The sequence below is a fragment of the Osmerus eperlanus genome, chromosome 12, assembly GCF_963692335.1.
Source record: "Osmerus eperlanus chromosome 12, fOsmEpe2.1, whole genome shotgun sequence".
Classification (NCBI taxonomy): domain Eukaryota; kingdom Metazoa; phylum Chordata; class Actinopteri; order Osmeriformes; family Osmeridae; genus Osmerus; species Osmerus eperlanus.
In genome coordinates, this window is record NC_085029.1 from 16,876,510 (window position 1) to 16,892,534 (window position 16,025).

The following is a 16,025-nucleotide window of genomic DNA, read 5'->3' on the forward strand; positions in this document are numbered from 1 at the left end:
TGAATTTCAAAAATGTGTGAGTGACACAAAAGAGGCAGTGTGGAAGCTGAACTGCATCATCTGCATCATCTTAACAAAGCTAAGAGCTAAAATAGCCTACAATGCGGGAGAAGCTGAAAGCTGAACTGTTAAACAGAAGAAGTAGGCTAGCTAGTCGGAACAAGAATATTATCGTTTTAACAGCTGAAAATATAGTTGGGATAGTAATAGCAGTAGCAGATGTAGCCTACCATTGAGTGCGTTTACTCGGCTTTCTTAGTAGGATTCAATGTGTTGATGGAATGAAACATACAGCAGTAGAGCCGATACAGGAAGACACGGCGACACTTTGTTGCAGAAGGATGATGGTGCAAGTTTTGTCCGTGGAGCATACAACGATTAATAAAAAAGAATCATGTAGACGCGTTTATTGAGTAATCGCATAACTAATTACACATGTAAACGGAGTAATCGTATTATTGGCATAAACCGACAATTGCTAGTAATCGTGTTTCTCATGGTCAAGTAAACGTACCAATCACCTGTGTGAGAGACTGAGTGGTGCGTGTCTGTCGTTACGGTGATGGTGCAGCTATGATTGCTAACGCGCTGAGGGCAGAGAATAAGAGAAATGTAGCTAGAATCCACACCTCAAACAAGATAACCTAGACGCAAAACTGTACATCCAATCCAAAATATAAGGATATTTTCCGAGACCCAAGACTCTGCCGAAACCAGAGATATTCTTTATATGTCTGTGCAGTCAGAAATACGACTCTACCTGCAGTTTCAAAAACGTGTTCCTTTTGCTTTCCTGGTGCTTGTTTGTTTGGTTGCCACGGTGATGGCGCAGCTGTGATAGCTAACGAGCTAGGCAGAGAGAAAAACGAACATTTAACTAGAATCCACACCTCAAACAAGTTGACCTAGACGCAAAACTATACATCCAATCCAAAATATAAGGATATTTTCCGAGACCCAAGACTCTGCCGAAACCAGAGATGTCCTTTATATGTCTGTGCGGTCAGAAATACGACGCTATCGGCAGTTTCAAAATCTTGTTCCTTCTTGCTTTCTCTGACTGATTTTACTCACCTCTCCATTGAAGTTAGTGAGAGAATTTGAAAGGCTGCTCTCGCTTCAAGGCTCATAGCTGAAAATATGTAAATGTGAGCTCTTTAGTAGTTACATTGACTGAAAGAGGACAATTTTTCCTACATTTTAAGGTATAACTTGTTTCTGTAAGTTAAACTATATGAACGTTAGAGGAATTTGTTTGACAAATTAGTTGAATATCAGAAAAAAGGAGCAAACATTTTAATGTATTTCAAACTGTCATAATTCAAAATTGGCTGAACATTTGAAAAAGCTGAATCATTTGGGAATAGCTGAATGTCTTGTGAACATTTTAAAGGTTGAATGGTGTCTCTAGCTGAAAGTAAGCTGAAGTAGTTACGTTTGAAAGAGGAGGAAGCTTTTTAATGATTTGAAAGGATTTACCATTACTTTTAATGGGAGAATAATTTGCACAAAAACCTTAATGTCTTAAAAAGTATAAAAGTGAGAAATACCAAAAGTCATAGCCATCATCTCCTGAAGGAGCTGAACGTTTTGATACCTAAATTGTAGGAATCGGTGAAAGTATGCAGAACGAGTTAAAGGCCAAAAAACGGCGGAAGAACTAAGAAGTTGATATAATAATAATAAAGAGAAACAGGAAAACAATAGTGAGAATGCTTAACAGCATTCTCACAACTAGAAAAGGCTGTTCCTGCGAAACAGCAGTGAGAATGCTGAAAACCTGAATGGGGATAGCTGACCATGCTAAAAAAGCTGAAAATAGTGAAAATTTAGTAGAAAGTTATAAGCTGAAGCTTCAAAGCAACCAAAAGGTATTTTTGAAAGGGGCTGGAGCAGCATTCCAACAATGATTTGAAAGGATTTACCATTACTTTTAAAGGGAGAATAATTTGCACAAAAACCTTAATATTTTAAAAAGTATAAAAGTGAGAAATGATAAAATACCCGCAAGCTGAAATGAATTTCAAAAATGTGTGAGTGACACAAAAGAGGCAGTGTGGAAGCTGAACTGCATCATCTGCATCATCTTAACAAAGCTAACAGCTAAAATAGCCTACAATTCGGGAGAAGCTGAAAGCTGAACTGTTAAACAGAAGAAGTAGGCTAGCTAGTCGGAACAAGAATATTATCGTTTTAACAGCTGAAATTATAGTTGGGATAGTAATAGCAGTAGCAGATGTAGCCTACCATTGAGTGCGTTTACTCGGCTTTCTTAGTAGGATTCAATGTGTTGATGGAATGAAACATACAGCAGTAGAGCCGATACAGGAAGACACGGCGACACTTTGTTGCAGAAGGATGATGGTGCAAGTTTTGTCCGTGGAGCATACAACGATTAATAAAAAAGAATCATGTAGATGCGTTTATTGAGTAATCGCATAACTAATTACACATGTAAACGGAGTAATCGTATTATTGGCATAAACCGACAATTGCTAGTAATCGTGTTTCTCATGGTCAAGTAAACGTACCAATGACCTGTGTGAGAGACTGAGTGGTGCGTGTCTGTCGTTACGGTGATGGTGCAGCTATGATTGCTAACGCGCTGAGGGCAGAGAATAAGAGAAATGTAGCTAGAATCCACACCTCAAACAAGATAACCTAGACGCAAAACTGTACGTCCAATCCAAAATATAAGGATATTTTCCGAGACCCAAGACTCTGCCGAAACCAGAGATATTCTTTATATGTCTGTGCAGTCAGAAATACGACTCTACCTGCAGTTTCAAAAACGTGTTCCTTTTGCTTTCCTGGTGCTTGTTTGTTTGGTTGCCACGGTGATGGCGCAGCTGTGATAGCTAACGAGCTAGGCAGAGAGAAAAACGAACATTTACCTAGCATCCACACCTCAAACAAGTTGACCTAGACGCAAAACTATACGTCCAATCCAAAATGTAAGGATATTTTCCGAGACCCAAGACTCTGCCGAAACCAGAGATGTCCTTTATATGTCTGTGCGGTCAGAAATACGACTCTATCGGCAGTTTCAAAATCTTGTTCCTTCTTGCTTTCTCTGACTGATTTTACTCACCTCTCCATTGAAGTTAGTGAGAGAATTTGAAAGGCTGCTCTCGCTTCAAGGCTCATAGCTGAAAATCTGTAAATGTGAGCTCTTTAGTAGTTACATTGGCTGAAAGAGGACAATTTTTCCTACATTTTAAGGTATAACTTGTTTCTGTAAGTTAAACTATATGAACGTTAGAGGAATTTGTTTGACAAATTAGTTGAATATCAGAAAAAGAGCAGCAAGCAGAGTGTGCCACTCTGCTTGCTGCTCGTTCATAAAAATCAAGAAGGAGCAAACATTTTAATGTATTTCAAACTGTCATAATTCAAAATTGGCTGAACATTTGAAAAAGCTGAATCATTTGGGAATAGCTGAATGTCTTGTGAACATTTTAAAGGTTGAATGGTGTCTCTAGCTGAAAGTAAGCTGAAGTAGTTACGTTTGAAAGAGGAGGAAGCTTTTTAATGATTTGAAAGGATTTACCATTACTTTTAATGGGAGAATAATTTGCACAAAAACCTTAATGTCTTAAAAAGTATAAAAGTGAGAAATACCAAAAGTCATAGCCATCATCTCCTGAAGGAGCCGAACGTTTTGATACAAAAGTTGTAGGAATCGGTTAAAGTATGCAGAACGAGTTAAAGGCCAAAAAACGGCGGAAGAACTAAGAAGTTGATATAATAACTAGAAAAGGCTGTTCCTGCGAAACAGCAGTGAGAATGCTGAAAACCTGAATGGGGATAGCTGACCATGCTAAAAAAGCTGAAAATAGTGAAAATTTAGTAGAAAGTTATAAGCTGAAGCTTCAAAGCAACCGAAAGGTATTTTTGAAAGGGGCTGGAGCAGCATTCCAACAATGATTTGAAAGGATTTACCATTACTTTTAAAGGGAGAATAATTTGCACAAAAACCTTAATATTTTAAAAAGTATAAAAGTGAGAAATGAGAAAATACCCGCAAGCTGAAATGAATTTCAAAAATGTGTGAGTCACACAAAAGAGGCAGTGTGGAAGCTGAACTGCATCATCTTAACAAAGCTAAGAGATAAAATAGCCTACAATGTGGGAGAAGCTGAAAGCTGAACTGTTAAACAGAAGAAGAAGTAGGCTAGCTAGTCGTAACAAGAATATTATCGTTTTAACAGATTAAATTATAGTTGGGATAGTATTAGCAGTAGCAGATGTAGCCTATGCGTTTACTCGGCTTTCTTAGTTGGATTCAATGTGTTGATGGAATGAAACATACAGCAGTAGGGCCGATACAGGAAGACACGGCGACACTTTGTTGCAGAAGGATGATGGTGCAAGTTTTGTCCGTGGAGCATACAACGATTAATAAAAAAGAATCATGTAGACGCGTTTATTGAGTAATCGCATAACTAATTACACATGTAAACGGAGTAATCGTATTATTGGCATAAACCGACAATTGCTAGTAATCGTGTTTCTCATGGTCAAGTAAACGTACCAATCACCTGTGTGAGAGACTGAGTGGTGCGTGTCTGTTACAGTGATGGTGCAGCTATGATTGCTAACGCGCTGAGGGCAGAGAATAAGAGAAATGTAGCTAGAATCCACACCTCAAACAAGATAACCTAGACGCAAAACTGTACATCCAATCCAAAATATAAGGATATTTTCCGAGACCCAAGACTCTGCCGAAACCAGAGATATTCTTTATATGTCTGTGCAGTCAGAAATAAGACTCTACCTGCAGTTTCAAAAACGTGTTCCTTTTGCTTTCCTGGTGCTTGTTTGTTTGGTTGCCACGGTGATGGCGCAGCTGTGATAGCTAACGAGCTAGGCAGAGAGAAAAACGAACATTTACCTAGCATCCACACCTCAAACAAGTTGACCTAGACGCAAAACTATACGTCCAATCCAAAATATAAGGATATTTTCCGAGACCCAAGACTCTGCCGAAACCAGAGATGTCCTTTATATGTCTGTGCGGTCAGAAATACGACTCTATCGGCAGTTTCAAAATCTTGTTCCTTCTTGCTTTCTCTGACTGATTTTACTCACCTCTCCATTGAAGTTAGTGAGAGAATTTGAAAGGCTGCTCTCGCTTCAAGGCTCATAGCTGAAAATCTGTAAATGTGAGCTCTTTAGTAGTTACATTGGCTGAAAGAGGACAATTTTTCCTACATTTTAAGGTATAACTTGTTTCTGTAAGTTAAACTATATGAACGTTAGAGGAATTTGTTTGACAAATTAGTTGAATATCAGAAAAAGAGCAGCAAGCAGAGTGTGCCACTCTGCTTGCTGCTCGTTCATAAAAATCAAGAAGGAGCAAACATTTTAATGTATTTCAAACTGTCATAATTCAAAATTGGCTGAACATTTGAAAAAGCTGAATCATTTGGGAATAGCTGAATGTCTTGTGAACATTTTAAAGGTTGAATGGTGTCTCTAGCTGAAAGTAAGCTGAAGTAGTTACGTTTGAAAGAGGAGGAAGCTTTTTAATGATTTGAAAGGATTTACCATTACTTTTAATGGGAGAATAATTTGCACAAAAACCTTAATGTCTAAAAAAGTATAAAAGTGAGAAATACCAAAAGTCATAGCCATCATCTCCTGAAGGAGCTGAACGTTTTGATACCTAAATTGTAGGAATCGGTGAAAGTATGCAGAACGAGTTAAAGGCCAAAAAACGGCGGAAGAACTAAGAAGTTGATATAATAATAAAGAGAAACAGGAAAACAATAGTGAGAATGCTTAACAGCATTCTCACAATAAAGAGAAACAGGAAAACAATAGTGAGAATGCTTAACAGCATTCTCACAATAAAGAGAAACAGGAAAACAATAGTGAGAATGCTTAACAGCATTCTCACAATAATAATAAAGAGAAACAGGAAAACAATAGTGAGAATGCTTAACAGCATTCTCACAATAAAGAGAAACAGGAAAACAATAGTGAGAATGCTTAACAGCATTCTCACAATAAAGAGAAACAGGAAAACAATAGTGAGAATGCTTAACAGCATTCTCACAATAATAAAGAGAAACAGGAAAACAATAGTGAGAATGCTTAACAGCATTCTCACAATAATAAATAAATATATATGTGAGAGAACAAAGGTTGTGCTCTCGCCGAAGGCTTGAGCACACCCAATAATATATATGTGAGAGAACAAAGGTTGTGCACACCCAATTATATCCCCTTTGTTATTCGACAGTCAGAAAACGTGAGCTATCTCATAATATTTGTTCTCAACAAACAACAAACTTTACATCAAAGTCTATAAATAAAGTATGCTTAAATCCTGTGGTACATTAATGTATAGTCTGATGACTGAGAAAATTATGTCCATTTCTTTGCTTCTGCAGGTAAACTTGTTGATTATGAATTTGATTAGGATTATAGTATCAAATATTTACACTGAACATACATGCTTTGCATGGTTCTCTGGAGGTAGCGGGAGGTACAGTCATAAACAACATCAAACATCCCAGTCTGCTGTGAACGTCACAACACTCACATCTCTCCTTCTCAGACAGACATTGCTCCTTTTTCATACTATAAGTCTTAGATGTATTGTCTTCTCAAAAGCAGACATCCCAACTCTCGCCGAAGAGTTCTCACCTCCCTGAAATGAGTTTTTGCAGGTTGTCCCCCAAGAATAACTATTAAACCGTATTCCAGATAAATCAACCGGCAATTTACTCAAACTACGGAAGTGTAACTGGTGTGAATCGGTGAAACTCACTCCTCAGGTATGTAAGAGGGCACCTGCGTCAACAAAGAGCTAGCTTTTCTTTGGCGTAGTTGGTAGTGGTTGCACTTGGCAGTCCAGAGGTGGCAGGTTCGACTCCCGATGGCAGATGACTCTTACACCCCCGTTACAGAAGCACCACGGAATTGGGGCTTCAGGAGAGAGGTCATACTCGAACCCCATTGGCTCACAGAACTAGGGGTCTCAAGTGGGAGGTCATTATCACTCCCCATTGGTCCTCAGTCTAGGGCCTGAGGAGATAGGTCTGTCGTTGGACCCTTCTCGAAAATGGACCAGGTGAACACCTAAACCACTGTGAATCAGCTGAAGGCTATGGAGTACCACACTACTGAAGTAAATAACAATGACACTTACATGAAAATGTTAAAACAAATTATATTACAGTTACCAAGTGATAATAATAAATATGGTAGGCTACCAATCGCTGTGGTAATTTAGATGTAGTTACTCTAGCATAGCATAGTCCAATCACAGAAAAAAAGCGGAGTAGGATATCACATCGCCTCTGCCTACAGCTGGAAAAGGCTTGGATTCATATTCACACATTCATGTTTCCTCAAGACTGACACTGGGCCTCCCCATTATCACAAGCAGAGGGGGGCGTTCTGCCTCGCACATAGAAACTCCATCTCTACTACTGAGACACAAAGACTAAGTGTAAATGTGAAATAGCTACCCAATCTCTGGAGATTGTTCCGTGCATGTGCACCAAGCCCTTTTAACGTGTGTATGCTGCCACCTTGTGTTGTACAAAATAATTACATTTGAGAAAACCTGCCACCAGGTGTCTCACCAATACACAGTATATAGTTTCAAGTTTTTATTGTCAGGTGCACAGAACAACACAAGGTCAGACTGGGCACTGAAATTCTTGGGACAAGACAACGCATGCAACCTAGCATAACATAACATATAAGTAATAGGAACATAGATTCCTACATACATAGACATAGACATCTATGGTAAACTCAAATAAAATTGAATAAAATAAAAATAGAATAATAAACATCAATAATAAACAAAAAAGTATGCAATATACAATGTGCTAGATCTCTTTTACACATAATGACCTATATTAACCTAAAACAAGACCTATACTAACCTAAGACAAAAGAGGTCTCACCATATAAAATTAGCGACATCTCTCTCCATGTATGTGTACAAATAGCATACGAATGACATAGCTTCGTGCTAATTATCATCCTATAATTTGTCTTTTTTTCTTTAACTCTACATAGTTTTTGACAAAAATGATAATTTCCCCGTGTGTGTGTGTGCGTGCGTATGAAAAACACAGAGGGAGACAGAGAGAGGAAGAGAGGGAGAGGGAGAGAGAGAGAGAGGGGGGGGGAGAGAGAGAAAGAGAGAGAGGGAGGGAGAGAGAGAGGGGAAGGTAGGGGCAATGACCATTTATTCTACAATCGCTCCAGTCCGCTGTTAAGAGAACTTGGTAAAACTTAAAAGAATATTGAGGCTTTAGGAAATCAACAAAAGTTTCAGCAGCCTACTTGAAATTGAGGGGAAATCATATGTTTTGGAAACGGTTTAAAGGACACCTTTTAACAGCTTCACCAGCGTGGCTGTGGCTAACTTATGCTGCTTTTAATCGCGTCTCTGTTTGGAACAGGTGATAAGTGAGCGTGACTAGAAGACAATACCTGAAAAAGGAGCCACACACGCACATTAACCACCCAGGTAAAATGTCTTATGTATGTTCATTTTCTAAAATAGCCTCAAGTATTAGGCTATAAAGTCTATGATGTGCTTTGCTAGTAAACGATAGCCTATTAGCCATAGGCTACAGTATAGAACATTTTCAGTTTTCAATGAAATGTTTTCTTTTCTAAATGTCATTTTTGTATGAATTAGCATTTGGTATTAGGCATTAGAGTTTAACAGCTGCCGGACACCTGTGCTGTTATCTCTGTCGTAACTCGCCTTCCCCAAAATTGTGTTTGTGTGTTTTCTAAAAGTTGTGTGAAAGCAACCCTAGGTTTGAGGATTTGATGCAACTAACGTTAGCTAGTCTGTGAGATGGTAGTTTCCACGAAACTATCTCAAATTGCTTTTTCGAAAACTTAATCTAGACTCTACATTATCCTCAATTTATTAGCTAGTTATTTTTAACGTAGAGAAATAGTCGTAACATGTTCTATAAGACAGACATTTCGTAAACGTTGTTTTTTTGTGAGGTGAATAGTTAAAGTTAGGTAAAATGTATTCATTTGCATGTGCTTGACTTCACTCTCCCTGAACACAGACCCCGTAGTCAATGTGAGCATGGTGGGCCACGCGCATGTTTTTGGTCAGCAGCAGGAACTATACTGCAATAGCTCAGCGACAGGCTGCCCTCACTTAACAAGCAATTGACTCTCCTTGCCACCCAGCATCAGCTCACATAATTAGCGGATTTGTAATGCAAATTATATTACAAAAGCCTAATTACATTTTAAACGCATCAAATAAAGTAGCATGTCTGTCATGAAGTTAAGCAGCTGCACCGAGACAGAGATAACGAGCATCCGCCGCCACCACCGGTCCCCGGATTTGGTCAGTTAGACGCTCGTCTTCAACTCAGCGTAATGTGAGCCAACAAGGGCACAGGCGAACAGTCTGGCACAGCATAAACAGATCAAACGTCTGGGACTATACGGTCGCTATTAAAAAGCTTGGCGCTGTTAGGAATGGAGGAAACGTTGTTAACAGAGAAGCTGGTGTTAACTCTTAAAGTTAAACTTCTAAAGTTGAAGCTCAAACATGGGTATGATTTCGAAAAAACGGTGTTTATTGAACCGTTACACACTACCTATGTGGGTTTGGGTGAATGAATAAGGTTAAGGATCGATTTGCACATATCCTCAACAATGATCAAGTTGACGTCACCAGGTGACGTCACCTAACGGTGCAATTTTTTGACCCTCACCTTTGTTTATTCAAGTTTCGTCTCCATTCAAAGAGTCAATATTTGTCTTCAGGCGTCATAAATGATTTACAGAGGGGCCTGGGTCTGGAACGTTTGGAAATTACGCCGCTTTTATTGTCCTCTAACATGCTTATTCACTTTCAAAGTGTGTTAAACATAGTGTTACACACAACATTGGAAATTACCCTCACTTCTCTTTGTATGATTTGTTTGCTAATGTGAGCAAATAGGTGTTGAGTCACATCAGTGTCTGGATCTGTGTCCTCCTGACTCATGTTTACCTGACTGGGTGTATCAGGAGTCTGACAGCCTGACGCGATTCTCACCTCACCTTCTTAAGACGCCCTCCTCCTCTAACCTCTTCCACTCTCTCCTCCTCCTCTAACCTCTTCCACTCTCTCCTCCTCCTCTAACCTCTTCCACTCTCTCCTCCTCCTCTAACCTCTTCCACTCTCTCCTCCTCCTCTAACCTCTTCCACTCTCTCCTCCTCCTCCTCAGTGTGAACAGGTGCTGCTGCAGCCCACTAGCCCGCGCAGCCAAGACTCCACAACAGCTTCCCTCTTCCGACCGTGGTCACCATGGCTACCACGACCCCTCCCCAGGGATGCGGTATCGGCGTGAGCTCCCTCTACTACAACCTGTGTGACCTGGGGTCAGCGTGGGGCATCGTGCTGGAGTCGTTCGCGGGGGCGGGCGTGGTGGCTTCCTTCGTGGTCCTGGTGGTGGTTCTGGCCAGCCTGCCCTTCGTGACGGACAAGAACCGCAAGAACTCGGTGGGGCTCCTGGTGGGCTTCCTGATCTGCACCCTGGGCCTGTTCGGGCTCACCTTCGCCTTCATCGTGGGGAAGAACCTCTCCACCTGTGCCGCCCGGAGGTTCCTGTTCGGGGTGCTGTTCGCCGGCTGCTTCGCCTGTCTGCTGATGCAGTGCGTCCGGTTGAACCTGCTGGCCAGGCGGGGCCAGGGGCCCCGGGGCTGGGCGCTGTGCCTGGGGGCGTTGGGGCTGTGGTTGGTGGAGGTGGTCATCAACACCGAGTGGCTGATCATCACCGTGGTGCGCTACCCGCTGCCGCCCCTCAACGCCACGGCCGCGCTCGGCGTCGCCACGGACACCCCGTGTAACATCGCCAACGTGGACTTCGTCATGGCCCTCATCTACGTGCTGAACCTGCTGCTGGCCGTGGTGGTGGCGGCTGTGCCCGCCCTGACGGGGAAGCACAAGCAGTGGCGCCAGGCGGGCGCCTTCATCCTGCTCACCGGCCTGCTGTCGGCGGCCATCTGGGTGGCCTGGATCGTCATGTTCGTCTACGGCAACGGGAAGAAAGGGGGTCCCACGTGGGACGACCCCACCCTGGCCATCGCCCTGGTGACCAACGCCTGGGTGTTCCTCATCCTGTACATCATCCCCGAGCTGTGCTCCCTCACCCAGGAGGAGGAGGAGGAGGGCCAGCCAGGCTTCGGAGAGGACCTCTACCCCAGCCGAGGGGTGGGCTACGAGACCATCCTGAAGGAGCACAGCGGACAGAACATGTTCATGGAAAACAAGGCTTTCTCCATGGACGAGCCCAACTCAGGTGTGTACATTTACATTTAGTCATTTAGCAGACGCTCTTGTCCAGAGCGACTTACAGTAAGTACAGGGACATTCCCCCGAGGCAAGTAGGGTGAAGTGCCTTACCCAAGGACACAACGTCATTTTTCACGGCCGGGAATCGAACCAGCAACCTTCAGATTACTAGCCCGTTTGTGCGTGTACATACGCACAAACACGCACGCCGACCAATTTTGTGATCGCCGAGTAATCATAAAGAGGTAATTAATGGGTCTCCCTAAACAGCAAGGTGTTTTGACTTGCTGGAACATCCCACACAGACATCTATCACCCCTAACAACACCTTGTTCATTAGAAGGGCCACTGGGGCTTGCTTCATTGCACATGAGGAACGTTGAATGCTAATGACTGGGAACAACTCTCGTGCGTGGCTCTGACCTTGTTTGATAGTTCTGCTTTGATAAATCAGCCTTTTCAGTTCAGAAATATGACCTTCACATGTTCATGAGACAAAACATCCAGATCAGGTTGAGTGGCCGATTCAAAGAACAACAATAAACACAGGTTCCTGGAATCAGTGAGAAAGAGCAGAAAGGCAAGCGAAGGACACACAGTTGAAGAGCTGTGAGACGGTTCTATGTTTTCCAAATCCACGTGCTGACCCCCTCTGAATTTGATATGCTGATGTTTTGATCTGGTTGGCGGCTGGTATCAGATCCAGAGGTCCCAGACTGGACAGGCTGTACCTGCACTACTCCCTCAGGCCAGCCTGGCCTCGCCAGCACTGAGAACCATGAGACTGGCACCCTGTTGGCTTCATGCCCCAACACCCGACGGATCGTTTCCTGATCTACAGTTAAATGAGCTCCTCTCCCTCACACAGTCGCACAACTATCGATTCAATATGAATTTGACTATTTGTTTTCATGTGCCATTAGGTCGTTCAAACTGGATATAATATCTTATAAGATCCATAATTACTTTTATAACCTCGAGAAAACAGGTCTGTATCGGGTAGCACCAGGAAATGCAAAGCGACACTGTGTTTGTAATGAACCCTGTAATTTTGTGTTAAATTGAGGATGTTAAACCAGATTTAGGATTTAAAAACTAAAACCTTCCACCTCACATTTTCTCCCATACATTCCATTTCCATTCTGTGCAAATGATTCACAGGAAGATGCATTACTTGTGAGTTAATGAATGGCTTGTACAGACCAAGAATCCTAACCAGAACAACACACACACACACACACACACAACCCTCTAATTCAGATACATCACACACAGCCTGTGTTTGCGTTACCATGTCACCGTGGTAACTGAGGCGTGGCAGCCAACTGTATCGTTGTTGGTTGGTATGTCACAGGGGCACCAGGGCATTTCCACCTGTGGGAACAAAACAAACTCACGGATTTATGTTTGTCTCAGGACACACAGTTGAGTACACAGACAGGATAATGTCCCTCTGCATCTGTTGTTTATAAGGTTGTCACAGCAACCACGTAGGTAAAGTTCGGTTGGGCACTATTACGGTTGGGGGTCAGATGGCTGAGCAGTTAGGGAATCGGGCTACCAATCAGAAGGTTGCTGGTTCGATTCCCGGCCGTGCAAAAAAAATGACGTTGTGTCCTTGGGCAAGGCACTTCACCCTACTTGCCTCGGGTAGAATGTCCCTGTACTTACTGTAAGTCGCTCTGGATAAGAGCGTCTGCTAAATGTACTATTTTGGGCGATTGTTACGGGTTGTCAAAAGCAAACTTGGTTAATGTAAATATGTAGGAAGATTAAGATACGTAACAGGGCAGAGACTACAGCATGACTCGTGATTCTGTTTGGGTATAAATATAAGGATCTGTGTTGTTGTTCCTCCCAGGGAACAAGCCGGTGTCTCCCTACAGCGGGTACAGCGGGCAGCTACGCAACTCTGTGTACCAGCCGACAGAGCTGGCCCTCATCAGCAAGGGAAGGGTGAATGTGAGTACTGACCTTGCCTGGCTACACACTCACATACACACTGGCACATCTATGCTACACACTGACACCACACACTTGGACGCACACGCTCTCACACACACACACTAGAACACACGTTACACACATACTCACACACACACTCACACACACACAGGGAGGGGTTCTATAAACAAGTGCAGAGGACCTTTTCGGGGGTTGTTGATTACGCTAGTCTTGTTTAGTCCTGGGGGTGGTGCTAATCTTGTTGTTACCATGACGCCAGCCGCCGCAGACGGAGCTGTCGTATCACACGGCCATTCCTCGGGCCTCCACCACCTCCTCTGCCTCCCCGGCCACCAGCGGGGCCAGCACCCTCTCCCTGCACGCCGAGCAGGGGGCCTCCGACACACACAGCCAAGCCACCAACAGCGTAGGTGGAGAACTGGCCCTGAAAACCATCCTGCCGCCTCCCCCCCCGCCACCTCCACCTCTCCTCCTGTCCACTGTCGTCCGAACTCTCTCCCTCCTCCCAAGCGCTCCTTTCAAACCCTGCTGTAGCCATAGCAACTTTTTAGTATTTTTTTTCAACAGGTTTGATTCTGAATGGCCTCTTTGTGTCGGCCTTCACCTTGAGGAGAGGGTTCTATCTCTCCCAGCCACCTGCCTCCTCCTGCTGCTGGACACTTCATACTGACTCTGCCTCTTCCACGCTCCCTCCCGCGTCCCTCTCTCCTTTTCTCCCCCGCCCCTCCCCCCTCTGTGTCTTTGTCTCGCGGCGAGATTGAGAGATGGACTCTTACGTTTGTAGCGGCGAGTTTTGTCTTCTCGTACTTCCTGCTTCCTGCCGCTCTGTCCTTCCAACCTCGGTGCTGAACTCAGCCCTTCTATGCTGTTTGAACACATGCTTAGGGCGGGATACGCTTTTAATGATGTGGTGGATGGCAATAGTAGCATTGGTTACCCTAATCTAACAACATGACCTCTCTCATCCTCCTTAGGGTAACGGACTTCATAGGAAACCCCAGTGGTGAACAGAACCAATACTTCAATCAAGACTCCATTACCCAGTTTCCATTACATCTGTTGACTGTTTGGCTGTTGTCACGCCAGCCTTTTAGCTGGCTCTAAAGGCTCAAAACCCAGACTCTGCAGGTAGAGGTTTGGATGTGCATGCCATTCTCTATAGATGGACAATTCCTATCCATTTGTCTGTCCAGACAGGACAGGACAGCCACATATTTGGAAGCCAGACCATGTTGTGATCCCCTAGCTTTGGGGTAGAACAATGCCTTTAGCAGAGGTCACCAGAACTGAGAGTGAGAACTCAGCTGAACACCACCAAACAGATGAGGTGTGATCACGCTGACATGGCAGAATGCTGGAAGAGAATAGTATCCCTGAGCATGGGGTGTATGTTGACGCATACACACACTAACACACACACAAACAAGTTCATACCAGTCACTGAAGTGGACGTGCTTTGGACAGCAGGGTCCTCCAAACGAAAGGAGCGACAGCTGGGATGGAATATACCACCTACTTTAATCCCGGGGGTGGGTGAATGCTGGAACACTCCATGCCTGGACCCATTGACAAGTTACGTTAATCACAGAAATACCTCTCGAAACCAAAGTTTAAGATTAAGTAGTTTAGTAGTTTGCACTTTCAAGATTGATAGACAGTTCACAGTATGTGTCATAAATATTAGTGCCTGGCTTTTTGATATCACTAAGAGAGTTCACATAGCATATTAAGCCACGTAAATCAATGTACATTTGTTGTAAAGAACGTATTGTATTGTATAAAACACGTATGGTTATCTGGATCTGAATATTGAAACAAAAATATTCACAGCACACTCTTGTGCAACTTTCAAGACCTAATATTTAAACAGCCAATAAATTATGTTTTCAAATTACAAATTAATTTGTTGATTGACATACCAACAGCTAATGATCCTTTCAATGTTTAGTTTTTTCGCAATAAAATAAATATTCACTGGTGAAATACCGTCCTTACGTAATATTTTCTGAAAAGGAACAACTGTTGTGCAGGTCAGTGACGCGCTGCTGAAGGTGCTATCTCAACGGATAATCTTGTGGGTGAAAAATTACTTCATGCTGCCTCCTTTACATAGGTCATCATCATATTCACCTGTGATAAGGCTGTCGAACTCCCACCTGGGTGACATCAGACACATCTAGAAGGTTCCAGGTAGAGGTCGTTTCAGGCCCGGATTACGCAACCCTGAGAGCCACAGTGGAGGATCAAGCACAGATCAAAAAGTATTTTGGTGGTTAGTGCAGTTAGCGGTCATGAGAAAAACTGACATGCAGTACAATACATTCTGTGTGCCGAAACCATGACATCCAAATTCAGCCTTGCCTATTTACATTGTTACATTTCCTCATTGTATCAATGCGATCACAGTGATGTGGTTGCAGACTCCAGGAAAAAATGAAATGAGGAAGGTCTTTTCCAACTTACTCTTGTGTTTCTTCACTGTGACAACTGTCATTTGAACAGGACAAATATAATCCCTGCACAGTAGTTCATCTTTAAACCCTAAAGTGTAATTAATCACCGTTGTTGCTAACTGTTATCAGTCGTCAGAGACATTCTCATTGTCACTAAGGTTATCAATAACCACCAAAGGTTATCATTTGTTTACATGGACACAATTATGAGGTTTTATTATCTGGCCAAGCCTGCTAATGTCTGCTATGACGACGTCAGCTGCTAGCGCCACCCTTCACTGAACAATAATGCCAGCATATTTGCATTTGCATT

At 43.0% G+C, this 16,025-nt stretch overlaps 1 protein-coding gene across 2 annotated transcripts; it reads left to right on the forward strand.

Annotated features, from left to right (window-relative positions):
• The first annotated feature begins 8,185 nt into the window (after positions 1-8,185).
• Positions 8,186-15,241, forward strand: gprc5c (G protein-coupled receptor, class C, group 5, member C). 2 transcript variants are annotated; one of them, XM_062474242.1, is made up of 5 exons: positions 8,186-8,500; positions 10,228-11,301; positions 13,156-13,256; positions 13,519-13,665; positions 14,234-15,241. In XM_062474242.1, the coding sequence occupies exons 2-5, from the start codon at positions 10,308-10,310 to the stop codon at positions 14,264-14,266; spliced, it is 1,275 nt and encodes a 424-aa protein (XP_062330226.1). In that variant the 5' UTR covers positions 8,186-8,500; positions 10,228-10,307; the 3' UTR covers positions 14,267-15,241. The 2 variants fall into 2 exon arrangements, with proteins under 2 accessions (XP_062330226.1, XP_062330227.1); XM_062474243.1 differs by lacking the exon at positions 13,519-13,665.
• The last annotated feature ends 784 nt before the right edge of the window (positions 15,242-16,025 follow it).

What these genes read in the sequence shown, in the direction of transcription:
- gprc5c (XM_062474242.1), top strand. Translation starts at nt 10,308, where the DNA reads ATGGCTACCACGACCCCTCCCCAGGGATGCGGTATCGGCGTGAGCTCC. An exon ending in CATGGACGAGCCCAACTCAG is followed by an intron (nt 11,302 to 13,155) that starts GTGTGTACATTT and finishes TGTTCCTCCCAG; the next exon opens with GGAACAAGCCGGTGTCTCCC. An exon ending in ACAGCCAAGCCACCAACAGC is followed by an intron (nt 13,666 to 14,233) that starts GTAGGTGGAGAA and finishes CATCCTCCTTAG; the next exon opens with GGTAACGGACTTCATAGGAA.